Genomic DNA, 26,081 nt, shown 5'->3' with positions numbered 1-26,081 from the left:
ACAGCTGTTAATCACTCCAAATATCACTTTACTTTGGCTCATTCACATGGCAGTATGTGGTATAAATGAATATCTCCGATACTCTTTTGTCAGCCAGCTGTGGAGAAGGGAGGCAGAATCAGTACTATGGATTCCTGGGGAGGCAGAGACAGAACAATCAAGTTTGAGAGAGGCCCATCGATGCCGAGAACAAGCTCACCCTACTGTACTATAAGTAGAAGGGCTTGTTCTACTTCCAGCTGGGATGCTGCCCCTCAAGAGCCTATCTTTTCAGGCTGCACTTCATGGTTCCCAACCTTCCCTCATTCCTTCTCTCCATTCAAAACCTACCTGTCATTTTCCCCACAGCCTTTGTTCATGTGATTCTTTGGTCTAGAATACCTTTTTTCTTATGCTTCTCTACACGCTTAAATATCCTGCCTGTCTTTCAAGGCAGAACTCAAACGCCTGCTAGAACGAGTCCTCCATTATCTGAGCGCCCACGCAACTTAATGCTGCTGCTATGATACTGATCACATTGTATCTGGTAATGTCATTCATGCATCTCTGTACAATCCCTATGGATTTTAAGCTCTCTAAAGCAAAGCTATGTATTATTCATCTTTGTATCCCACTGCCTGAACTGGATTAACCTGGTCAGGAAGAAAACCTTCTGGCTTCTTGGATGATCTTCCTAAGGCAGGCTGAACAGATTCCAATGAGTCCAGGATCCGCAGTGGAGATGGAGATGTCAAAGGGAGAAGACCTCTTACTACTGCTTTCCTTTTTTTTTTTTAACTTTTTTTTTACTGTATAATAAATACACAAAGCAAAGAAAGAAAAAGGCAATAGTTTTCAAAGCACTCTTCAACGAGTAGTTACAGGATAGATTCCAGAGTATGTCAGGGGCTACTATACCATCATCTCTGATTTGTCCTTCTAGCTGCTCCAGAACATAGGAGGCTAGAAGGAGTAAATATTTTTTTATCATTACAATTGACTTCTTTTCTTTTTTTTGTGAAAAATAACATATATACAAAAAAGCAATAAATTTCAAAGCACAGCACAACCATTAGTTATGGAACACATTTCAGAGTTCGGAATGGGTTATAATTCCACAATTTTAGGTTTTTACTTCTAGCTGCTCTAAGATACTGGTGACATAAAAGAGATATCAATTTAATGATTCAACCATCATATTCCTTTGTTAAACCCTACTTTCTTTATATAACTCCACCATCACCTGTGATCTTTCTGTCCCACTCTTTAGGGGTATTTGGACTATGGTCATTCTAACTTTTTCACAGTGGAAAGGGCTATTGCTATTATGGGAAAGGGGGATGGAACTATCCGATATTCTGGAGAGGCTGGGCCCTCTAGGTTTCAGGGCTTCTCTGGTCCAAGGACCCATCTAGAGGTTGTAGGTTTCTGGAGAGTTACCCTAGTCTATGGAACCTTTGTAGAATCTTATATTTTGCTCTAGGTGTTCTTTTTTTTTTTTTCTTTTTATTAATTAAAAAAAATTAACAAAACATTTAGAAATCATTCCATTCTACATGTACAATCAGTAATTCTTAATATCATCACATAGTTGCATATTCATCATTTCTTAGTACATTTGCATCGATTTAGAAAAAGAAATAAAAAGACAACAGAATAAGAATTAAAACGATAATAGAGAGAAAAAAAAAAACCTAAACCTCACATGCAGCTTCATTCGATGTTTTAACATAATTGCATTACAATTAGGTAGTATTATGCTGTCCATTTCTGAGTTTTTATATCCAGTCCTGTTTCTAGGTGTTCTTTAGTATTGACTGGAAAGGTTTTGGTTGGGGTTTGGCAAGTTATGCTAGGTAGCAATGTTTAACTGAAGTGTGCATAAGAGTGACCTCCAGAATAAACTCTTGGCTCTATTTAAACTCTCTCAGTCACTAATATTTCATTAGTTACACTTCTTTCCTCCCTTTTGGTCAGGATGGCATTGTTGATCCCACAGTGCCAGGGTAGGACTCATCCCTGGGAGTCATCTCCCACGTCGCCAGGGAGACTTTCACCCCTGCATGTCATGTCCCACATAGAGGGAAAGGCAATGATTTCACTTGCAGAGTTGGGCTTAGAAAGAGTGAGGCCACATCTGAGCAACAGAAGAGATCCTCCAGAAGTAATTCTTAGGCATACCTATAGGTAGTCCAAGCTTCTCCGCTACATAAAAAGCTTCACAAGAGCAAGCCTCAAGAGCAAGGGCTTGACCTATTGATTTGGGTACCCCTAATTTTTGACACAGTATCAGGGATTTCCTTGGTGCTAAAGTTTAACAGTTCCATATTTTTTCTCCCATCCTTCAAGGGATTTTGCCAATACTTTTTGATTATCCGCTTTAATATATTCCAGGATGTATCCAGGCATTACATTAAGCTATACAGGATTAAAGGCCCTCATTCTTATTCTGGGCTCCCTGTTTTACTGCTGCTTTCTTTATCTCCCTTAAATCACTTCCTTCTCCAGCCTAAAAATGTGAATGTATAAAAATACACATTACCCAGTTGGATAAATGTCCCTTTGGAAATAAGCGGCTTGAAAATTTTCAGAAGCTCTGGCTTCACAGCACATTTTAAAAAGTATGAGTCTTGTTATGTTTTTTACTCACACATATCACGTTTACAGCACTGCCAAAAAATGCATATATTTTATAACTGAGAGGTCTGATGGCTTTTGGATATGGAAAGAACACTGTCCTGGAAGAACGAGAACTGAGTATCAATATTTCCTCAGGAATTAACTAGTTTTGTGGCCTTTGGCAAATCATTTAGCCTCTCTGGTCCCTACTTCCTCTTCTGTGACATGAAGGGGCAGGACAGTGATACCAGAATCTGTGATATTCTGATTCTGATTCTAAGGTGAACAGAATCTACTTACAGTTGAACAGAAGAGAAATTGCCTTCTCATCACAGAGCCTTTCATCCACTTCTCATCTGACAAGGCTGGGAGGGCTCCAAATCCAATGGCATTAAGACCCAAGAAAAGCTAACTCTTCTAAAACTAAAAGGACTAATTCTCCTCAACATCTTGAGGTATCCCCAGAGGAAGCCCACCACAAAGGTTAAACAAATAACTCCTTACACCATTTTCTTCTGCCCAAATTAGGGCTGTTCCACTAGGCTGGTGGAGTCAACTGAGAAAAACTGACTTCATTCTTTCTTATTCTTTCTACGACATAAAGGCAACTCTGTTCCACTGATGTCGGTGTGTCACTAATTGCATAACACATTATTTTAAAACTTACAGTATCTGGGCCCTTAATCACAGAAGAAAATAAGACTCTTTAGTAAGGCTTCCCAATGATTGTAAATTTAGAGGGCTCTTGGGACAGAGCACTGGTGGTTAATTAACAAGCTCACACCCAGCTGCCTGTCACAGCTGTTCCTATATCTGTCCCTCTGGGCATTGTCTGGGTCTCTACCTGTGGAGCTTAAACTCAGTCCACAGCACTTTCTCTCTTTTGGGTCAATGTGGTAAGTTTCTCAAGTTAGGCTACTCAGTGTTACCTCCCAGCTGCTCCTTTTCTTTCTCTCTCTTTCCCAACAAATCAATCAGCAATTCTACTGGATTACCAGGTCTTGGTTCCTCTTCTCCACCCTTGCAAAGTTCTCCTCACGTGTCTCCCTGATGCCAGTCTTGGGTCCTTCCAGTCTCACCTTCCTTCAGTCTCTGCCCACTCCAGTTTTACCCAATGAGGCTGTAGAGTGATCTTCTTAAACTGCAATTTAGATCATTTTGGTTCTCTACTTCAGCTTTTCACATGGTTCTGTTCTACTTGCAGGATAAAGTTCTCCAGGAAGGACTCCTTGACATAACATAACAAACTTCTTATCATTTGGTCTCTGCCTCTCCAGCCTTATCTCTTGCTGCCATCACTCCCTGTTGCTCTGCTTAACCCCCCTTTCACTTCCATCACCTCACCATCACGCATCGCCTCACCTTCACCCCACCATAACCTCTACCACCCCACCATCAATTCCACTACCCCATCATCACCCCACCATTATTCCCATCACCCTCATCACCCCACCATCACCCCAGCACCTCCATCACCCCGTCACCTGCATCACCCTCACCACCCATCACCCTCACCCCCAACAGCACAATCATCTCATCATTAATTCACCTTCACCCCATCACCACCATCACCCCATCATCCTCCACCACCACCTCCATCACTCCCTCATCATCACTCCATCATCACCCCATCATCTTCTATCATCACTCCCCCCACTACTCCTACTATCACTCCTCATGACTCCCACTCTAGTCCCCACACACACCTCATCTACATTATAGTATCTGCAGCAACCAGGACTCACCACACTATTTGGTCATTGTGCCCTTGTATACTCACATTCATACAAAGAGAGCACAGTCGCATCCCTCCCTACATGGCATTGAGTGTGGCTTCTCTAGCGTAAAGACTCAAGCACTTTATTTACTGCCTTCCTCTCCCAGCCTATACTCCTCGAAGGTCAAACTCATTTCAACATCCCTGGCACCTAACACATGGGAGGTAGAAAAAACACAACTGTAGACAGGAAGAAGGCAGATAGTCAGGCAGACATTTCTTGAAATGACTAAGATTCTAAAACCTGCTATTAAAAAAAACATATTTTTTAGTAGAGCATAGAATTAGCATATGACCCAGCAATCCCACTTCTCGGTATATACCCCAGAGAATTGAAAACAGGGACTCAGACAGATATTTGTATATCAATGTTCAGAGTGGCATTATTCATAATAGCCAGAAGGAGAACAAAACCCAAGCGTCCATCAACATATGAATAGATAAACAAAACATGTATATTCATATGATGGAATATGATTCAGCTGTAAAAAGGAAAGAAATTCTGATACACATTACAACATGGGTGAATCCTGATACATCATGTTGGGTGAAATAAGCCAGAAACAAAGGGATAAAAAGCTAGAATAAGAAAACGCATAGAGACAGAAAGTGGATTATAGGTTTCCAGGGGTCCAGGGGAGAGGGAGTAGGGGGAATGGATACAAAGTTTCTGTTTGAGGCAATGAAAAAGTTTGAGTAATGGGTGTTGGTAATGCCAGCACAATATTGTGAATTTAATTAATACCACTGAATTGTACACTTGAAAATAGTTAAAATAGGACATTCTGAGTTACATATATGTTACAACAATGAAAACTGTTTTTAAACTTTTGACCCTTAATCATACAATTGTATTAATCAACTCTGCTTAATAATTGAACTCTCAAATTTTTTGTCCCAATAAATGCTATCTCAAAGTGTAGAGTATACGGTGGATTTATCATGACATTCAGTCATTCAAGGACTTCTTGAGGAGAAATTTTATCTCCTATTGCTTACAACACTAGATAAGTTCTTTGCATATCATATTTTCCAGTGAAAAAAAGGCGAGTCTTAATACTCCTCTTCCCTTCTAGTTATATCCCACAACCTAATTTAAAAAGAACCTTCAAAAAGGTAAGTAAGAATGTGGAATTTATCATAGTTAGATCTTTTGCTGTTGCTGTCATAAGCACAATGTGGGAGGGACTAGTTCCCTGTAACTATGGGAAAACTTAAAATGAGACCCTCTGAAATAAGATAGGATCACTTGTCTTTCCTTTTCTGCCCCAGTTTCAACAATCGCTCCTTCAGGCCAGTAGGCATCACTGCACAAGAGCAGGCCCCTCTGCACCCAGATAAGTGAACTGTGGTGTTATCCTGCAGGACAGAGTGGCAATCAAAGGACAGAAGCCAACCTAACTCTAGTGTGGTAGTCTGCCAGGAAAAGGGCCAAAGTGATGTGACCTCTGGAAGAATGCTGGCTTGGTAGTTTTGTATCTTCATGTTTATTCACTAGGGAAGACAACAGAGGTCTAGTCATTTTATGACAGCTCTTTCCTAGGACAATAGATAATCAAATCTCTCACGCTTTTTTGGGCTCTAGCTGTGGCAGAGTGTAGGGCATCTGCTTACTTTCATGTAAAAAATGGTAAGAGCCATTCTCTTATGTTCATCAATGACCATAAATTGACCTTTTTTTTTTCATAGGGATTTTTGTCCTTAGGAAGGAGTGTAGTAGTTTAAACAGGGTTTTTAGATGGTAAAATGTGGCATTCAAGTCTCTCTCCAGTCTGCCCTGATCTGTCCTGAAGTTTTTCTCCCACCACCTGCTATACTAACTGCCAACTCCAGCTTGCTGTCCCAGTGTCTTTATTCAGTCCTCTTAAATCTTCACTGTTTATCACTATCTTTCCTTTTATGTTTATCTTCTTTAGAGTTTTCTTGACTGCCCCAGCTCATGGAGTCAGTTTCTCTGACTTCTTAGAGCTTCTTTAAGGCTTGTTCTCCTCTTTTGATTTGCATGTATGACCCTTGTTTCCAATTTGAGAGTTAGTAACCTGAGAAGAAGTGCCAAAATCCTCAAGCCCCTCACATGTGGTCCCACAATAGACATCTGAAGTGAGTGGGAAGAAAGAAGAGGGAGAGGAAGAAGGAAAAAGCGTAAGGAACAAAATGGAGATTCTGACAGCAGACTTCTTGTGTTCATTGATCAACTATCACCCATGTGTTCTAGGCACTAGGGGTACAGTAGAGAACAAGCCTTACTTGGTCCTTGCTGTCATGAAGCTGACTGCTGGTCTCGTGGGAAAGGCTTTTATGGAACAAGTACAGGCATGATGTATAACATGAAAGGGGAATATGGGAGGCTATGAAAAAGGAGACCTTATAGAAAGGAGACCTGACTTAGTGAGGGACGGTAGGGGAGCTGGATTAGAGAAGGCTTCTGAGAAAATACATTCCATTAAAATGTATTTTGGAAGTTGAGCTGGCAAAGACTTTTTTTTTTTTTTTTTTTTTGGTGGTGGTGGGGCGAGTGAACCCTTATGCAAGACAGTGGGGGCAGCATGTGCTAAATCCTGAAGTAGAGAAAAACTGGAGCAGTCAAGGAACTGAGAGAAGTCCACTATGGCAGCCAAAGCAGCATTTGGACGTTTGCAGGAGTTGTTAGCCTCTAAGCAAGGTTAAGGAATTTGGATTTTACCCTTTTAGTTACTAAAGGGTTTTAAGTGGTGGGAGGATATGGCCAGATTTGAATTTTCGAAAGATCACGCTGACTGCAAATGGCAAATGGCTTGGGGTGGGTGTCAAAAATTGGGAAATGAGAAAATCAATTAGGAGATTATCAAGTCTGTTCAGGTGACAAGTGAGAGGTTATGAACCAGGATCGTGACTGTGGAGATAATTAGAAAGAAGATTTGAGAGGTAAGCAGGAGGTAGTATCAACTGGATGAGCTGTTGTTGGGTGTAGGACAGGAAGGACAGGGAAGCCAGAAGGATCACCGAGGTCTCTGCCTTGAGCAAGTGGGTAGAAAGTATGGTTGTTCACTGGGATTAAAAAGAAAAAAAAAAGCTGGTGGAACAGCTGATTTGGGAGGAAGTAAAGGAAGAGGAAAAGAGAGCAGTTAAGGGCTGCGCCTGGAGAGAAGAGAGCAGACAAAATGCTTTTATCTCTCTTTAGCTCTACCAAAATTACTTACCTCTACGTCACAAAAATAATCCTCCAAAAATGCTGTAGGCCTAAAAAATCCTGTGGAATTTTATCTGAGCAACTGTGGAAAGAACATTTTAGTGAGGTGCAGTGGGCAGGGGTCCCTGGTCCACTGACTGACCTGCTGTGTAAACTTGGATGTGTCCCCTAATCTCTCTGAACCTGTTTAATTTTCTGTAAAATCAGACTTTGGGGCATGATGTTGTCTGACAGAATCCTCTAATAGTTGTCAAATTTTCTAATTCTCCATTATTTACTTATTGTCTTTGTCAAAGCTACATGGTACATATTTTTAAAATGTAATGCCATCTTCAAACTTAAGAAATATGAGATATGCAGAGCATGGTGTGTAGTTATACAGAATTACTGGAGGAAATAACATAGGTTGTGATTCAACATATGGGCTGTAGAGCCAGGTTATCGTCATCCTATCCCATTTCTGTTCTTTGCTATGCTTGTGACCTTGGCGAGTTAATGAACTTCTCTATATGCCTCCAGTTTCCTCATCTGCATGGGATTATCATGACAATTATATGAGTTAATAGATGTAAAGTACTGTATATGGTAGACTATTATTTAGAGTAACAACTCTTTAAGGTGTCACTTTTTAATCTGTAAATTACTAATATTATTAATAAGAAGGTGGGGTATTTTTGAAAAATAATATGAGTATTATTATTAACACAGAGCCTACTCAGTAAGTTCTCCAAAAATGTGGTAGCTAGATAGCCAGAGAGCCACAGCTAGAATTTGACTTTCAATCCCAACACTATTTCCAAAGAATAAGCTAAGACTTTGTGTTCTTTTTTGTGTGTTTTTCACAGGAAAGAAGCAAACCAGGTGCTCTGCTGTCATTTTCCTCCTGGTGTTCGATAAGCTTTCATTTTAAAATAATACCAAATTCTCCTCAGTGGTTGTCTTTAAAAGTAGCAAGCACAATGTACCTTGGCTCAGCAGCTTCCATTTTCCACTGAGGAATTGAAGGTCTGCTTCTCCCTGGGATCGTTTTGAAGTAGAAACAGATATACTGGTGTTCTTTCTCTTAACTTTAACATTTAGCTTTCATTTATTGAAAATGAGTTGAAAGAAAAATGAAGAAAGGATCACATAATTATGCTTTTTCTATATTCTTTTTAACACATTGCTCCTAGCAGAACTGTGTGTTTCTGCTATGAAATTCTGCAACTTAAGAAGATTTGATGGCGATAAAGCCCAAAAATGTAAAATTGATAGTCTACACTCACACAAATGAAAATTTGGGGGGACAGTACACCACAGGATAATTTATTTCAGGCATGTATGAATGTTTCCTGAAAGATAAAATGCGCAGAGTCAGAAAAGGGCACATAGGTGCTCAGTACAAGCCACGGATCTGCAGCATTGCCAACCTGACCAGGTAGAGCAGCAACAAAATATAGGGGCTAGTCTTCTGCGGCTTCTCTCAACCCCTCATCCCTCAGACTCTCCAAGATCATGACGAATAAGCTGGCAATGTTTGTATTTAAATTCACAAGATAAGGAAATGCAAACTTTGCAAATGCCTCTCATTTTAGACTTAACCGTATTTTCCGCTCCCTCTGGCCTGCTTTTGTCCTTCATCTGCTATTGTAAAGTAGGTGCATCAAAAAAGCAGGCTGACTCGTGCAGCAGCAGGGGCTTTAGGAAATGTGTGGCTTCTTGAAGAGGAAAGAAGGTCTGATAGTGATACAAAAAAAAAAAAAAAAAAAAAGACTTCATGTTGTCCCATATTCTCAGCATCCAATTTCCACCATGAGAACACAATTTCAAGAGCCAGACAGTCCAAGATGACAGAAGGGAACTGGCAGTGCCGCAGCACCCTGTAACCTCTCTGGGTTTTCCCTCGTGTCCAATATGCCTAGTTGGTAGCTACCTGTTTTCACTTGTAAAATAAGTACAGCACAGAGCAGAAATATGCTGCTATTGACAATTGCAGAAGTCAAGAACAGACGAAACTGTTAGAACATCCATTCCTAGGTCTCCCAAATATAGTTTCCTTATGCTGTGTTTGCCATTCTAGGGAATTGCATCTAGTTGTAAGAAATGAAACCTTCTCATTGGCTACTTTACATAGATTCTGTCCTAATCTTGGTTGTACCCTCCCTCAATTTAGGGAAGTGAGACTTGGGAAGGAGGCATGTCTGTGAGGTAACAGGGTCATGCAGTCTTAATGCCCTCTATCACAATTGTTTCATCACTACAGTTGGTATAATAGTCCAGAATGGCTACCCCTAAGACTAACAAAGATAAACTGATGTGGAGGACTGAGTTACGTACCCCAGAAAACACATGGTCTTAATCCATTCCTGTGGGTGTGAACCCCTTGTAAACAGGACCTTCTGAAGGTGTTAATTTTAATTAAACTGTGGCTAACTGAATCAGGATGGGTCTTAATCTGGATTACAGAAATCTTTTATAAGAAGAATGAAATTCAGCAGAGAGAGAGAGAAGCCACGGAGAGCAGCAGAAGCAAGAAGTCAAGGGAACCAGGAAGATAAAGAAGATGTCACCACATCCATTGCCACACGGCAGAAGAGCCAAGGACCACAGAGATTGTCAGTCAGCCAGAATGCCACTGAACCCAGGAGGAAGCAAGCCTTCTAGCCTCTGAAAGTGTGAACCGATAAATTCCTGTAGTTAAGCAACCCATTTTAGGGTATTTGTTTTGCAGCTAGGAAAGTAAGACACCTGAAAATAGATTCAGGGAATAAAAGCAGCCTCTAGATGGTACAAAATAGCAAGGAATAGATTCTTCCCTAAGCCTCCAGAAGGAACACAGCTCTGCCAACCCCTGGATTTTAGCCTTGCAACACCCATCTCAGACTCAACCTCCAGAACCATATGATAATAATTTGTGTTTTAAGCAACTAAATTTAAAGTAATTTGTTACAGTAGCAAAAGAAAAATCATACAGAGGATTTTTGATATAATGTATCCCAGACTCCTTCATTTTGCGGATAAGGAAACTAAGTTCTTGGGACTTTGCCAACTTTCATAAAGTCACATTGGGCCAGTTAATAATAGTCACTGACAATATGGAGCAATACCTCTATTCTAAACATGAATCTAAGCCCTTTCCTCGTATTAACTCATGTAATCCTCTGCACAATCCTAAACCAGCAGCTCTTATTCTTATCTCCATTTTACAGATGAAGTAACTGAGGCACATGGAGCTACTAAACAGCTAGCTACTAAGAGTTGGCACCTGGGCATTTTGGCTCTGGAATGTGTACACTTGATTGCCAAGCATAGTGCTAGTTAGAAAAAGAGCCTGACTCTTAGAGGCCAATCCAATACTCAACCAACCCCTAAATAGTTATTGCATTTTTAACTTATTTCATCTTCCAACTCTGTGAAGTCTGTAGGTATTCTACCTAAACATGAAGAAAACAAGTCACGGTGACTAACAGATGTGGCTAATCACACAGCTGGTTAGCTGCAATTCTGAGCCTCCTGACTCCCATCTCTCAGTTATTTCCCTCCAGTTCAGCTTGGACACCATAAGAGACACAAAAATAAATGATGGAGTTTCCGCCTTCAGTAAGTTTATGGACTATCTTGGGCTAAGTTTGGTAACTTGGGTAAAACTTTTTCCAGCTCCAACCTCAGGGCAAGACTATTCCTGAAGCCTTGATCAATAACTGTTTTGCTCTCTGGAGCAATATGATATTTGCAGATGAGAAGGATTTAGAAGGAAATAAGCAACTGATATATTAAGTATCTCCTCCCACATGGCAGCTCTAGAATTTCTATATAGGGAGGTTCAGAACAGCAATCTGTTTGGAAGAGGGTATAGCACCTAGAGGTTCTGACTGTAGTTGTGTTTTTATAGCATTTAACTAGATTGTATATTTATTTGGGGTGGCATGAGAAGAGACTGATGGAGATATGGGGGTCAGACTAAAGTGGTCCCAAGTCACCCCTTCATGCCACATATTTCCCATGCAAGCCACCGTACATAGCAGCTCAGAAACAGGAATACACAGTTATTGTCACCAAGGAACTTACTCTTTATATGGATGTGCACACTAAAAACAAAGCAGAGAACAAACAAGGCCCTCATAAATTAGGGCTGGTGGGCATAAGCCAGAAGAGTGTAAGAAAGGCAGAGGGTAAGAATGTAAATGAGTGAAGGACAGCCCTGTTTGGAGGATCCCAGGAAAACGTAAGGGTAAAATGAGACTCTGAAGTCACTGCTGGTAGGCAATTAGGGAGTATGATCTTAGGTAATATGTAGGTTATCAAAAACTTCTACCTCTCAACACAGCTTCCAACACCAGTTGCATGACTGCAGTAACTTAGTCAATTCAATTCTGACGCTGTTCAATTCTAATTACCCAGAGTTGGGCCATACTCCACAGGATAAAATCAACCTCTGAAAAATGGTCCTTCAGACACAGATCACAAGTATGGAGGCCCACACTTGACCAGATGGCTATACATTCTAGGGTTCCTACCAGCCATCTTGTGTTCAGTAACTCACTAAAACAACTGAAAACTCACGTTTTGCTATACTTTTGGTTACGGTTGTATTATAGAAAGAACACAAATAAGCCGCCAAAAGAAAAGATGTACCAGGCAGTCTGGGAAGGTCTTACACGCAAGCTTCTGTGTCCTCCTCAAGTGGAGTCTGAACATATCACCCTCCTGGCACAGAGATGTATCTCCGTCCTGGACTTCAAGTGACCAAGTTAATTGGGAGGGTGGGCTTATTACTAGTAGAATCAGTGTCCATGTGGTTGAACTCAATCTGCAGTCCCTCTCTCCTTCCAGAGGTCAGAGAGGTGGGCTGATATGAGAGGGCTCAAAGTCCCAACCCCCTCATCACCTGACTGGTCTTTCCCTGGTGCCAGTCCCACCACTCTAAGGCTGCAGGTGGCCAGCCCCTCCCTGTTGTCTCTTTAGCATATGAACTATCAGGGTGGTGGTAGGCCCTTCATGAATAACAAGACACTCCTATCACAGGAAATTCCAAAGACTCAGAGGTTGCTTCCTCAGGAACCAGGTACAAAGACCAGGCAGGTTTTTCATTATCCTGGCAAAGGGATGGGTGAGCAGCTTCAAATAAGAATATTTGTAGATAGTGAATTGAGCAGCTTAAATGGTGCTAAAGAATCACCTAGGTGTAGTAAAATCACTGTGTTGCTCTCAGTGAATTATTCATTCCTTCCACAAATATCTATTGCTTGCCTACCTTGTTAGTTTTGTCAAGCTGCTCTCACAAATACCACAAACTGGTTTTGGTTTAAACAACAGAAATTTTCGGGCTTACCATTTCAGTGGCTAGAAGGCTTGCTTCCTCTTAGGGTCGGGAACAATTTCCCCTGGGTGGAAATCCTTTTGTTCCTTGGCTTTCTGTCCCATGGCAACATCCTCTGACATGTCCGCTCCTCTCCTTTCTCTTCTCCTTTCTCATGGCACTGTCCTCTGGCGCTGTCCATTCCTCTCCTTTCTCTCCTGGGTTCCCACTGACTTCCTGCTTCACGCCCCTCCCAGAGGCCATTCACTGGCTCCGGCTTTTAGGTTCTTCTCTTGATAAAGCCTCCAGTGATGTGTTTAAAGATCCATCCTCACTCAGGTGACCATGCCTTAATTGAAAATAACATCTGTGGGTTCACGCCCACATGAATGAGGGTAAGAGTTAAGAGAATGTTAAAATCAGCGTCCCCATAATTCAACCAGCCACACCCATGATGTGCCAGGCGCCATTTTAAGTTCGAGGGACTAAGAAGTAAAATTGTGTGCCCTTCACGTATGTGAGGGGCGGTGCCCAGATGTGGGCTTGTCGAAAGAACTGCTACCGCAAACAGAAAGAAATGAGCTTTAGCAATATTAAAACAATTCACTAATTGGGCAACACTAAATAAAAGTAGGTGTTCTCAAGCGGTCCAGGCTTTGGGAATTTACAGTACACCACCCCCCCAAAGGGGAAAAAAAGGAAATGGTGGTTGTCCAGCAAGTTTTGTTAAGAGTGGCTTCCTGAAACATTAAGGCAGGATGAAACCTGTCTGAAATTGACTGGTCAGAGTTGAGGCGTCTTTTCTCTCTCCTGTCTCCTTCCCCAGACCGCGCGTCCTGAAGGTCCGCCTGGGGCGCTCAGCTCGGGCCTCCTTCGCCACGAGCCATTTTGTAACCCGAGGCCTGGAGGTCAATTTAGAGCAGCGTTCACGGGCTCCGGCCGCCCTGCCCTCGGTTCCTGGCAGATGCCCTCTGCTCTTTCTTCCTGCCTCCATCGAGGGATTGTCCTTCCGAGGGGTTGGCTGCACCTGCCGTGCCCAAGCCTCTGCACAGGCCCCTTTAACGCAGGGCGGACCCGGGACTCGCGTCAATTAGCCGCCTCACCTTCATGCATAAAACATGGCGGCAGCTCGGCCCCGGCCGCCCGGTGAGGCAGCTGGCCCTGGGCCCGTCGGGAGCTAAAGGAAGGAAAGGAGAGGCAACTTGCAAGATAAAAGAAGTAAACGGAAGCCTCGGATATAAAAAAAAAAAAAAAAAAAAAAGGAGAAGAGGTTTTGGGGAAAAAAAAATTTTTTTTTTTAAGTTTTATTCGTGTGGACTTGACTTCCGGGACAGCCGGGAGTCCCTTTTGTTCCCCTGCCATGAGACGGTGTTAGCCCGCCGACGTTGGGACCATGGTGTTACCTTCGCGATTACACTGGGTCAGAAACAGGCCGTGGAGGGACAGGATCCGCAGGCGGCAGCTCAACCGTGAGTGTCCCAAATAGGACAGTGCCCGCTGCTCCCTCTCCAGCTGCTTCTCCTCCTCCCCAGCTGTCCCCCAGCGCACACTCATTTTCCCCCCTTGTGCAAATCATCCCTTCACTTTTCTTCACGCCCTTTTGCAGGGCTCATTTATTTATTTTTCACCCCTTTTCTGCCCGTCTTCCTATTTCCTGTCTGCAGCCAATGCTGCCCTTCCACTTAGAGGTAGCAAATTACGCTTTGTTTCTTTCTAGTGGCAGGCAAGAGAGGGTCTCTTCTTTATTTTTCCATCTAGATGGAAAGTACATCGGTCATCGGGGTGTGGGGATTGGAACTGGTTTCTTTTTACTGGGAACAAAACCAAATGTCTGAATGGGAGCCGGCTCCGCGTGTCGCTAGGATGGGGCTGAAATGAAAGGCTCAGCGAGTCACATCTCCTTTAAAGGAGCCGATCGTCTGTTTCTTAAATTATCACAATCACACTAAGGTTCCCACGAGTCAACAGGAACTTGAGCCCGTGTGCCTCTCCCGAAAGGGAGATTTCAGCCTTAAAGTAATCTGAGAAAGAAAAAAAGCATTCCAACTCTTTGCTGAGACCATTACCCATAAATAAGTAACAAATTGGTTTGTGTCTGTTTCTGAAAAGGTCTATTTAACATGGATAACAGCAAATTCAAACCCTTAAAGAGAAGTAGGCCTCTAGGGTAAATGAGTGAAATGGGTTTGTTTTGGTGGGTGCCAGTAACAACAGCTCACTTCTTTCTCTGTCATAAAACAGAAACGACAGTGCCACCATGATGATAAATGACAACTGACTTTTGTGTTTAATATAAGGAGGTGATAGGGAGTGGTAGGGTCTGGGGTAAATGGGAGAGCACTTTTCTGCTAAAAAGGTGCAGCCACGATTCAAAACCATTCATTGTTTTCATGATGAATGGGGGTGGGGGTGGGGTGCTCAGGTGGTCAGATTTTTCAGCTTTTCAGGAAAAGCCCAAAGAAATTTGTCTAAATGCTGGCTTGCTTTTTTTTAAATTTTTTTAATTTTCAACACTGTAACAACAACACTATACTCCCATGCAAAACTGTGGATCACCCATCTCCAAGCCCTTGTTTAAGTCCTGGGTGTTGTTCTGATTAGTGACCCATCATACAGGGTCGTTTAAGCCTAGTTCATATGTTGGAAAACCTTTCTTATGTGTTAAAATACCCTGGTGGGGACAGTTAAAATAAGATGAATGAGCAGTTTAGGAACATAAGTGTCAAACACGACCACACTCTGGGAGGCCAAGCTGGACTGGCTGGATTTCACATGGCAAACCACATACCAGGATGTGCATCCCACAAAACATTTCTTTGTATTTCTTTAATAAAACTGAAGGTGCTGTTAGTAATTTTCTCAAAGCCTTTATTCCCTTGTTTATCTGCTTCTTTCACTCGAGCCTACCTTAAGTTCAGATTCCAGTTTTTGCAACACCTCATTTTATTTCTATGGGAAAACAGTTGTGCTCTCACAGATTTAGGGCAGTAAATCAGCTACGGGATGTGTCACTAAGGAAAAATGGGGTATGGATCTGCGTTGTTTTACCAGTCAGGATGGGAAGTCAGCCTATGCTCTAACAATATTAACTTGTGGAAAAAGGCCCGTTTCATTACGGAGGTTTTATTTAAATTATGAGAGTAACAACTGGGTACTATAATGTGATTCTATATGGTTCGCGTATGAGACAACAATGTATTAATAGCTGGTGAACAGGTTGGTCCTGCCTTCTCTGTCATAAATGTCTGAGAAAGGAGGGAATTCTGATGATCCTCTTGGGGGCTGGGGGCCTGGGGGATAATACAGCACTGCTATGGTAGAGTCAGCATAAGTTAAAAATAGCAGCAGGATCAAGTGACATTGTTTTGGTTTGATTTTATTTCCAACTCATGGAAGATCTGGGTACATTTGGAGGCAGTAAAGAGGGAGCGTGAACACACCGAAGAGGGAGAGAATGATGGGAAAGTGTCCCACCATAAACACCAGCCTGCATGGCTAGACCAGAGCATTATTTCACAATTGCTAAATTTTGTCTTTGATAACTTCCCTGGCCTTCTTTCTCTGAGGCTTTTGCCAGAGGTTAGCAACCCCTGCAATTTGGGGATCCAAGCTTTGTTACACCTTGGAGTTATCCTGTAATCAAGAAAAATAATTTAATAAGCCTTTTTTTCCTCAAACACACAAAGGGACTTTAAGTAGCAATAGTAGGCACACATGCTACCACCCTCTGATTCTGTGCCTAGGGCAGACATTGCTAATCAACCACAGTTCTCTCCATCTCTTTCTCTCTCAAGGAGACCTGACCCAGTTTTACAATCCTTTCCAACACATTATGCTAGGCTACCATCTCTCATTGAAGCCTGTATCCATTTTCTTTGTTGCATAGAAAATTACCACAAACGAATTGGCTTAAAACAATGTGTGATTATCTCTCAGTTTCTGTGGCTTAGCAGTTTGAGCATGAATTAACTGAGTCCTCTGCTCAAGGTTTCACAAACCTGCAATCAAGTTGTCAGACAGGACAATAATCTCATTGGAATCTCAGGGTCCTCTTCTCAGCTCAGTAGATGTGGGCATAAATTGGTTGCTTGGCATTGTAAGACCAACGCCCTCTGCTCCCAGCGGCTGCCTACCCTTTCTGCCACATACCTCCCTGCAACATGGCAGTTTGCTGCCTCCAGGCTCACAGGAGAGCGCCTGCTAGTGCTTCTGTTCTCTCTTTTAAAACACTCACCTGTTTGGGTCATATCACCCAGGATTTTCTGCCTTTTGATGAACTCAGAGTCGCCAATTAGTGACCTTAATTATATCTGCAAATCCTTCATCTATGCGGTATAATTTAACCTCATGACAGGAGTGAAAGCTCATATGCCTACTACATACTCAAGACAAGGGAATTATACCAGGGGCCAGAAATCATGGAAGGTGTCTTATCTTCTGCCCACCACAGAGCCCAGTTGTTATCCATACAAGGGGCCCTGGATATTGAGCAACTGGAAAGCTTTTATTTATTTTTTGACATTTTATTATGAGAATTTCCAAGCATATAAAAAAGTAGAGAAAGTAGTATAATGAATCCCAACTACCCATCACCACATTTAACAATTGGTAACATTTTTCCATATACATATTTGCTTAAGATACTTTCCTACTCAAATAATAAATGACAGAAATTATGACAATTCAACCCCAAATATTTTTTAGAGCATCTCCTAAAGAAATAAGGGCATTTTCTATACAACTATATGGTAAAATTAACAAGGATTACCTTAGCACAGCTGATATTTAAATCTCCCCATCTAGGAACCAGTTCTTTTTTTTGGGGGGGTGGGGCATGGGCCAGGAGTTGAAGCCAGGTCTTGCACATGGCAGGTGAGCATTCTTGAAACCAATTCTTAATATGCTCTGTATACCTATAACCTTTAGCAAAATGTCAGGCTGTAAAGGTTTGAGTTTGATCAAAATTATATTCATCCTAAGCAGTAATTGCTGAAGTCCATCTTCCCTCACTTCTTCCCTTTCACTCTTGGAGTCTTCAGTGAAATATTTAGGTTATTTATCAGACCATAGGAGTGTGGGGTGGGGAATGGTTAAGCCAAGATAACACAGCTGTAACATGTTCCCCTACCTAAGGATTTTTGTATTTGAAAGAGGCTATAGAGAGAGAGGATGTGAATCCCTACAAAGACCTAAATACCTAAAGGTGGGCAGACGTTTTGAGGAAGGGGATCATCTGACACCCTGTCAACCATAGGAAGCTGCTTCCTGAGGCCTATCCAGGTAAAGAGGAGTAGAGCAGAGAGCAGTAGCTCTGTGGGAGCCTGGACTTTCTAATGGATGGCAGTGCCAGAGCAGGCCACAGGAATGAGGAGTGTGCACAAATAAGAGGGTATTCTGTGACCCTTTCTATTAATCTGCCGTAATTAGGGGAGATTAAAGGAAAGAAAGCCTGGAAAATATCTAAGCTCTGATCACAGAAATTTGGCTTCAAGTCTTACTTTTACCACTTCTGAGCTATCAGCCTGTGGCAAGGCTAATGTCCTAATGTCCCCTTCCTTAACTATAAAATGATTATTATAATGATACCAACCCCACAGTATTATTGGAAAGATTAAAAGACATGAAATATGTCAAGTGCCTAGAGGTGGTGATGGTAGCATGGATGGACTGGAAGGAAACACCGTGCTGGAGAAAGCAGCTCCTTATTCCTCAGCCTCTAATATCATTACCACCCCACCCCCATCTAACCTGTTGTCCGCACCACACCAGGCAGGAGGCGACCCCAGACGTGCCAGTCCCAGGGAGATGGGCATAAAAGCACTCTTAGTGCCCGTGGAGTGACTCCTGTTCTTCTGGAAGGTTGCCCGAGTGTTTTCTTCCACAGTGGCTCTAAAACCGTGTTCAGTAGGATTAAAGACAGACTGCAGAGTCCATGTGGAAGTTGTTGCTTCGGGTCCCTAAAAAGTTGAACTCTGTCTAGGCAGAGCTTTGATGGAGGAGGACACGGTGCATGGGGGGGCGGGGGGCGGGGAGGATTTGGGGGTGGTGGCATGCTCTCTGGAACCCCAATCAAAGGAATGGAAACAAGTTTTTGCTGTCCCACTGAAAAGACCACAATGACAAAGCAGATAAAAGTTCAAGATTAGGGAATGTTGCTGTGTCAACGAAACCACTGGGGACTTCCTTTCCAGTGCTAATGTGACTTAATTGTCTTGTTTTGCCTCTTTGGGCTGACTCCTGACTTAGTGTGGTATTCTTAACTGTGGCAGACCAAGAAGGAGACCCAGTTAGGCAAAGGCCTGAACCAATCCCTGGTCTGTGATTGGGGGTGTGGGTGTGATTTTTGAAGGGGACTCACCTGTCAGCACCATCCTAGACTGACAGCTCTCCTATACAAGGAGGTAAGAACCCAGTCACTAATTCCTTATCCAACATGGGACCTTCAGGGGAACTCGGAGTCATGGGAAGGGACTTGGAGTCCCGTCTAAATACCTCTGAAAAAGCCAGAGGGCCCTCAGGCAGGAGGAACGTGACAGGGCACCTTTCCCAGCAGCCTCCATCCAAGCAGGGCCACCCACTCTGCAGATGTCCCCTGCTTGCAGAGAGATCCAGCATCACCTTACAGAGCAAGCCCAGTTTACTATCAGCTTTCCGTCCTGACTTATGCCAGAGTCTGCGGACATGTTGTCAAACCCGGCTGCTCTCACATTTCTCCCTTGGCCCCTCCCCTTCAGGATTTTGTACTGGCATGGGGAGGCCATGTGGGTGCAGATCTAGCTTTTCATCGTAGATCCAGATACCCAAACATCCTAGATCAGAGCAGGAGCCATGTTGTTGCCTCCAGTTTAGTATTTGCTGTTCTTCTGACTCAATCAGAAGTGGTACCAAATTTCAGATTCCTTGTGCTGCAGTTATTGGCTTCAGGCTGGGATTCTCTGTTCTTATACAAGGCGAATTCCTCTCTTGGTTTAAAGCCATAAACATAAAGATTTGAGAGGAGGTCTGTGAGGGCGTCACTCCAAGTTTAAAAAATGAAGAAAGAAGTCTTACACATTTCACAAGTCACATGTTTTCCTGGGCTCCTGTCTAGCCACTTGCTCCAGTTGTCCGTAATAGCCTCAGCTTAGACAGCAGGCAGGCAGGCTCCCAGGGTCTGGGTTTTCCCTAGTTCTGCTTCTTGTTTGCCAGCACCTCTGCCAATTACTGTTTATCCTGGCTTAAGAATTATTTATGTATCTTCAAACATGGCATTACCTATTTCTTATTATCCAGAAAAAAATTGTATCTCGTAGAGTCCTAACCCTTCTCCTTCCTACCTGAAAGATTAAGTCTGTGGCAGCCATTGCAGGATGCCCAATTCTACTTTATCCTGTCAAGGAACAAAAGGATGAGAAACCTGAGAAAAGGATATACTTTGAATAATTCAAGGAGGTTCTGTTGGTTGAGCAAGTACTCTCATTGCATGAACCGCTGATCTGGACAGATCTTTTAGCTGTCATCAGCCAAAGACACACAAAAGAGAGGGTGTGGAGGGTAAAGGGAAAGAAAGGAAGAAAGAACAAATGGAACTTACAAAAATAAATAAATAAATAAATAAATATGACAGATTACAGGACTCAGACCTTGGAGACAGATCCTAGAGCCTTTTATGCTCAGGTTGTTTGTGGAGGGATCTAACGAGTCTAAATGTTAATCACTAGGATGACAATTTGGTCCCTGGTTGGAAGCAAAAAATTACAAAAAATGCATATTTTCTCATTAGCATTTTCTTAGTGAATTAAGCAGGGGACCTCGGGTAAGGGACTGGGGGTGGGGTTGGGGGGATAGAAAACCACCTCAAAACATGTTAGCCTAAATTCAAACCACTATGTGAGTACCAGGTTTTCCTCTAATACACTAAGATCCAAGAAAATATTTAACTGAGTAATAGGTTTATTATATATATATACACATGTATATGCATACATGTGCATCTGTGTATGTATATGTGCATGTGTGTAAATGCATGTGTATATGTGTATCTATGTATGTGCGTGTGAAGGAGTATGTGTGTATGCGTGCATACATGCCAGTTGTCATGATTGGTATGCAGTGTGACTGCAAGCTTAGAAAGTAATACTAAAAAAATAAACATTTTTATTTGTTTTGATCTGATGCAGAGCTATTGTGTCTTTGTTGTATAAAAATCAAACAATACAGAAATGTTTAACAGAGAGGAACAATCATCTAGAATTTCCAATTTATTTGCCACCAGTACAGTTCGCACTATCAGTGGTTTTACAGCATAGCACTCCCATAATATATTAAAATAAATATATTATTTTAATGGCACCATAATAATACTCTGTTTTGCAACTTGTTTGTTTTATTTAACAAAATAACTTGAATACCTTTCTATGTTAGGAAATAGAAGTAAATGTTTTCAGACTGAATCCATACAGCGGAATTGAAATAAAGGCAAGCAGAGTTTGGGGAAGTTTAGATGAATCTAAACATAAATAAAAGGATTATAATTTTAAAAGTTGATTATAATGGGTGGAGACGGAAAATACACTTAATTATTCATGTAGCCTTCTGTGTCTGTCTCTGACTCTCTAATCACACGATACTAATCCTTCAGCCCCCAAATGGTAATGTAGAATGTTTAAAAAGCCAGAGTAATCTAGAAAGGGTGTGTGTCTGTACTTTGAAAAAACTATCCCACATTCATTTAAAGGGTAAGTCTTCATCCCCTACCAAAATGGAAGGTCAATTTGGAAACAAGACTGTTACTTATCTAGTCCCAAGTTGATCCCATTGATTCTTGTTTTCCAAGTATCAGCGACATTCTCATGGTTGGGAGTGGCCGGCTTGGCATTTATCTCAGTTGTAGAATGGATTGGAAAGAGGCATCCAGGGGCTGAGTCTGCAGAAAGAAGAGCTTGATAATAAATACATGTAAAAGAGTGTGCAAAGAACATCAAGATATTTTCCCCCTTTGGATCAAAAGGGAGCTTTACTCCTAAAAGAATGGTTTCAAAAGGAGAGAAAAGATGCCCTTTTGAACTTATCAGAGAGTATGACAGTGATTTTGTGGGCCCACAAGCAACCCTCTAAATGGTACAGGTGGTGAAGAAAATGTATTAGATGTATTATTAATGTTTTCCAATATTTTATTATTAGTTTCAGCATACAGAAAAGTTGATGGTACTCTGCAGTGAACACCCATATAACTACCGTCCAGATTCTACATTAATATTTTACTTCATTGCTTATGATATATCTATCAATCATACCAATCCATTAATAAATATTATTTTGAAATATATTTCAAAGTAAGTTTTAGACATCATAACACATGACTATATATATCATTCAATATTTATTAATATGATTCTTTAGAATTTTTTTAGTCAGGTTTATTGAGGTATAATTTTTATAGGGTAAAATTCACTTTTTTAGGGGATGGCTCTGAGTTTTGACAAGTGCATGCAGTCATATACCATCCAGCCCAAGGTACAGTAGAGTCCCATCACCCCCCAAATTACCTCATGCCCTTTTAAGTCAACCCTACCTCCCACCCCCAGTCTCTGGCAATCACTGATTTCTTTTTTGTCCCTATAGTTTTGCCATTCCAGAAATAAATAGTCATTAAGTATAGAGCCCTTTGAATCTAGCTTTTTTCATTGAGCATTATAGTTCATACAAAGTTCATCTATGTTTTTGTATACTTCAGTAGTTTACTTTTTGTTGATGAGTAACATTCCATTAGTGTATATATTTTTATTAGATATAATTATTTGCAGATGGTAAGATCTCTAGTTACCAAAAAGCACAGGGTAAACCGTGATCATCAAAGCAGACAAGTCCCAAGGTCTGGGGCTTCTGAATTCTATTCACAGCCCTGTTCTCCTCTCTAGGGACTCACCAAGAAAATCAGGGACACTGACCTCTCTGGAATTATACCACACCTGATCTGTTCCCTGGAAATGTCAGTGTGGAGCTGCCCAGAGATTCTATATGTGATCAGCAATGCATTTATTTCTCAGAATGTATTGGGCCAGGTGTCAATCCCACATTTTTTGCTTTGACACCTTATACGATTGTAGAATATGTATACAACATTGAGATTGTTTTACTTCAGTGTGGAACTTAGAGCCAGGCTGTCATAGAAGAGTGGAGGCAGGGGGTTCAGAAGAACAAAGATGGGAGAGAGGGGGAGATGTCCTGTAGTGAAGGCTTAACTAGCCCTGACTAGCTAAGACTGGGTTGTGAAGGACTTGTACTTGGGGGTCAGCAGTCCTGCTACGGTGGAACAGAGTTCTACCAGCCTAGCTCTCTCATCTCCATTTTCTGTGCCTAACTCAAGTTAAAATTCTGTGCATTGCATTTAAATAGAACACCAAAAATTCTGCATTGCCTCTAAAGCAATAACATCCTACCCAAAGAAGGAAAAAAGTGAAAGAAAATATTGATTTCTTTAATAAAATCATGTAGTTTAACTTCAGTGCTTGTAATCTAGTTTTTAATGGAGTATCAAAAACAAAACAAAGCAAAAATCAATTCCTTTCTATTTCCTTCCAGCAACTGAAATGAAGTTGTTTGGGTTTCAAGGCGAGATACAATCTTCAGAGTCACAGTACATGTTTTTCTCTTCACCCTTACTACTAATACAGTATCCATTTCTGTGTCATTTGAGGAGGCAGTGTGGGGTCTACGAGGGTCCTGGGCATGGGACTTGTTTCCTTGGTCTGCCACTGATTATCTGCAAGACATTAGTCAGCCCACTTACACTCCTGTCACAGTCAGTACATAAATACTTTAATGCCCAGGCCAGAAGCTTGTTCTTGGTTTCCTTTCCGTTCCTTCTTTGATTGCTTCTTTGGAAGTAACCAGTCCCAGTACTCTGCTTCCTTGAGCAGAGTTAATAAATGGTGTCTCTCCTGTAATCCCATCTCCCTTTCAGTCCTAGACCCATTCACTGGGCCTTTCCTTACCTCATCTCACATCAAATAAAGCCCACTGTTCCTTATAGCTTCCTGAGGCCGATACGAACTAGCTGCTGAGTCCTAATGTGACAAGGATGATTAAAAACCTTCATTCTTATGGAGAGAGGCGATTTCATGTCCGTAATCTCATTGAAGCCTCACAACTTTCCTGTGAAGTTAGAAGAATCAATTTTATCATTCCCTTTTTATGTGGAAACTGAGGGCTTAGAGAGAAAGGAGTAAGAGGGAACATCTCTCATTTACCACGGCTGTAATTTGAGCCAAGCCTTGTGCGGAGTGCTTTATCAGGTACTACCTCATTTAATCCCATGAGGTTGGTAATTTTATCCATTTTATAGTGAGGACTCTGAGGCTCAGAGAAGTTAGGCAATCTGCTAAAGGACCCACAGCTACCTGATCTTGGCTCCAGAGTGAGCACTGTTCCGCAAGTGCCTGCTTCCCAGGGTTTTTCAGTCCTGATGCATGATCCCTTGACACATACAACTTGCCTCTTCCCCCTTGTTCAGAGGGTTTCCCATTCTGCTAGTGTTTTCTAACCAGTATGCTTCCCCCACTGTTGTAGCAGAGGCTGGGTTGTGGCACACAGGAGGGCGGGGCCAGGCTCCATATATCATACCTAGGGGGCCCTTTTTCCTTCCAGCAACACAGAGCATGCTCAGTACCAACGTGTCTACGGGAAACACCTCCCACCACACCCCAAACGGGCACAGCTCCCTAGCTCGCTCTTTATCAACTGGCTGCCACGAGGCTGGTGAGCTGTTTTAACTACCAGAGCTGGAAGGGTTAATGGTGTTCCTTCCCGCTGCCTAACAAGGAGAAATAGAAACCACAAACCAAGTATCTATATTTAGATCCTGGCCCTGGCCCTCCCTTGGAGGTCCTAAACTTGTTTCCAATCCGGGTGATAAATTCATACTTCACCATTGAGCTCGGCCCTTTCTAACTCACAGCAGACTCATCAAGAACTGACTGTGTGACGAGTAGAACATATGGAATAAAAATAAATGATAGGGGGAACAAACATTAAAATAAATTTAGTTTGAAATGCTAGTGATCAATGAAAGGGAGGGGTAAGGGGTATAGTATATATAATTTTTTTTTCTGTTTTCGTTTTATTTCTTTTTCTGAATAGAAGCAAATGTTCCAAGAAATAATCATGATGATGAATATGCAACTATGTGATGATATTGTGAAACTGATTATATATGTAGGGCGGAATGATCAAAATAGGAATGTGTTTGCGTTTGTTTGGTGTTTTTTGGTATTAAAAAAATAAAATAAAATAAATTATTAAAAAAAAAAGGAATTGGCCATGTGATCTCATGTGCTTTCGTTTAACTTCTCTGGGCTTTAGCTGCCTCGTCAGCAAAACTGGGCCAATGTAATCTGACACACACTTCAGCTGTGAGCATTTAGTAAGATCTTGCACATGGAGGTATATTGTCAGCTGAGAGGACCATACAAATACCAGTTTTTATTCTAGATATTTACTATTGTTAAAGCTTTTTTGTTCTGAAGATAGAATTTATTAGGCAATTCTTAATAGGTGTCCTCTTTTTTGTTTTCATACTTTAAAAATTGAACAGTTATTTATAGGAGACTTGCAGAACCCTGAAAATGCCACGTGCTTGAGTGTTGACTTTGGCCTTGCTGTACCAGCTTGTCTAGAGAGTTTAGCAAACAGGCCTTGACCCAGCTCCTCAGCAGCTACCATGGAATGAGCAAGGGGCTAAGTGGCAAGGACAGACAGACCTTGCCTCTTCTTGGCCTCCACCTACATACACATATTTCCTGCAGACCTTCAGCCTTTCTCCTCTGTGATTCCTTTTAGAGGGAATTCCTGCTCCATGCCTCAAGATTTTCCTTCGTTTACTCTCTTTAAAATTGTCATGGTCCAGGGTTCGTTTCCCCGACCATGCACACACCCCCCCCCCCAAAATTGTCATGGTCTTGCATTTAGGACCACAGTAATCTCCATTATACAGTAATCAGTCACCAATTCAAAAAAATTGTAGAAAATTTGAATTCTAAATTCATAGAAATGATTTCTTGAAAAGTTTAAATTGTCTTCACTTTTAAAAATATACAGAAAAAAAGAAAAATGTACAGTGACTCAAAATAGATTAATATCTAGAAGTATTGCCTTCTAGATATTTTCAGGCTCCTTATTTTAAAGGTTAAAAATGTGAAGGATATTAATTTATATCTCTATTGTTTACATTCGGAACTTCCAGAGTACTTTAGAAGATTAATCTCTTCAATCTGCTTTTC

The 26,081-nt window shown here is 41.7% G+C and overlaps 1 protein-coding gene across 4 annotated transcripts in view; it reads left to right on the top strand.

Annotated features, from left to right (window-relative positions):
• The first annotated feature begins 13,913 nt into the window (after positions 1-13,913).
• Positions 13,914-26,081, top strand: part of RIPOR2 (RHO family interacting cell polarization regulator 2) — a 252,946-nt gene continuing 240,778 nt past the window's right edge. For 3 of the 4 annotated variants that reach the window (XM_077143790.1, XM_077143792.1, XM_077143796.1), the window contains exon 1: positions 13,915-14,291. In XM_077143790.1, coding sequence (XP_076999905.1) covers positions 14,216-14,291 — 76 coding nt within the window. In that variant the 5' untranslated portion in view covers positions 13,915-14,215. Of the gene's footprint in view, positions 14,292-26,081 lie in introns of all 4 variants that reach the window. The other variant, XM_077143797.1, reaches the window with a different exon arrangement.

The sequence above is a fragment of the Tamandua tetradactyla genome, chromosome 25 (genome assembly GCF_023851605.1).
Source record: "Tamandua tetradactyla isolate mTamTet1 chromosome 25, mTamTet1.pri, whole genome shotgun sequence".
Taxonomy (NCBI): domain Eukaryota; kingdom Metazoa; phylum Chordata; class Mammalia; order Pilosa; family Myrmecophagidae; genus Tamandua; species Tamandua tetradactyla.
This window is presented reverse-complemented; position numbering and strand designations above follow the sequence as displayed.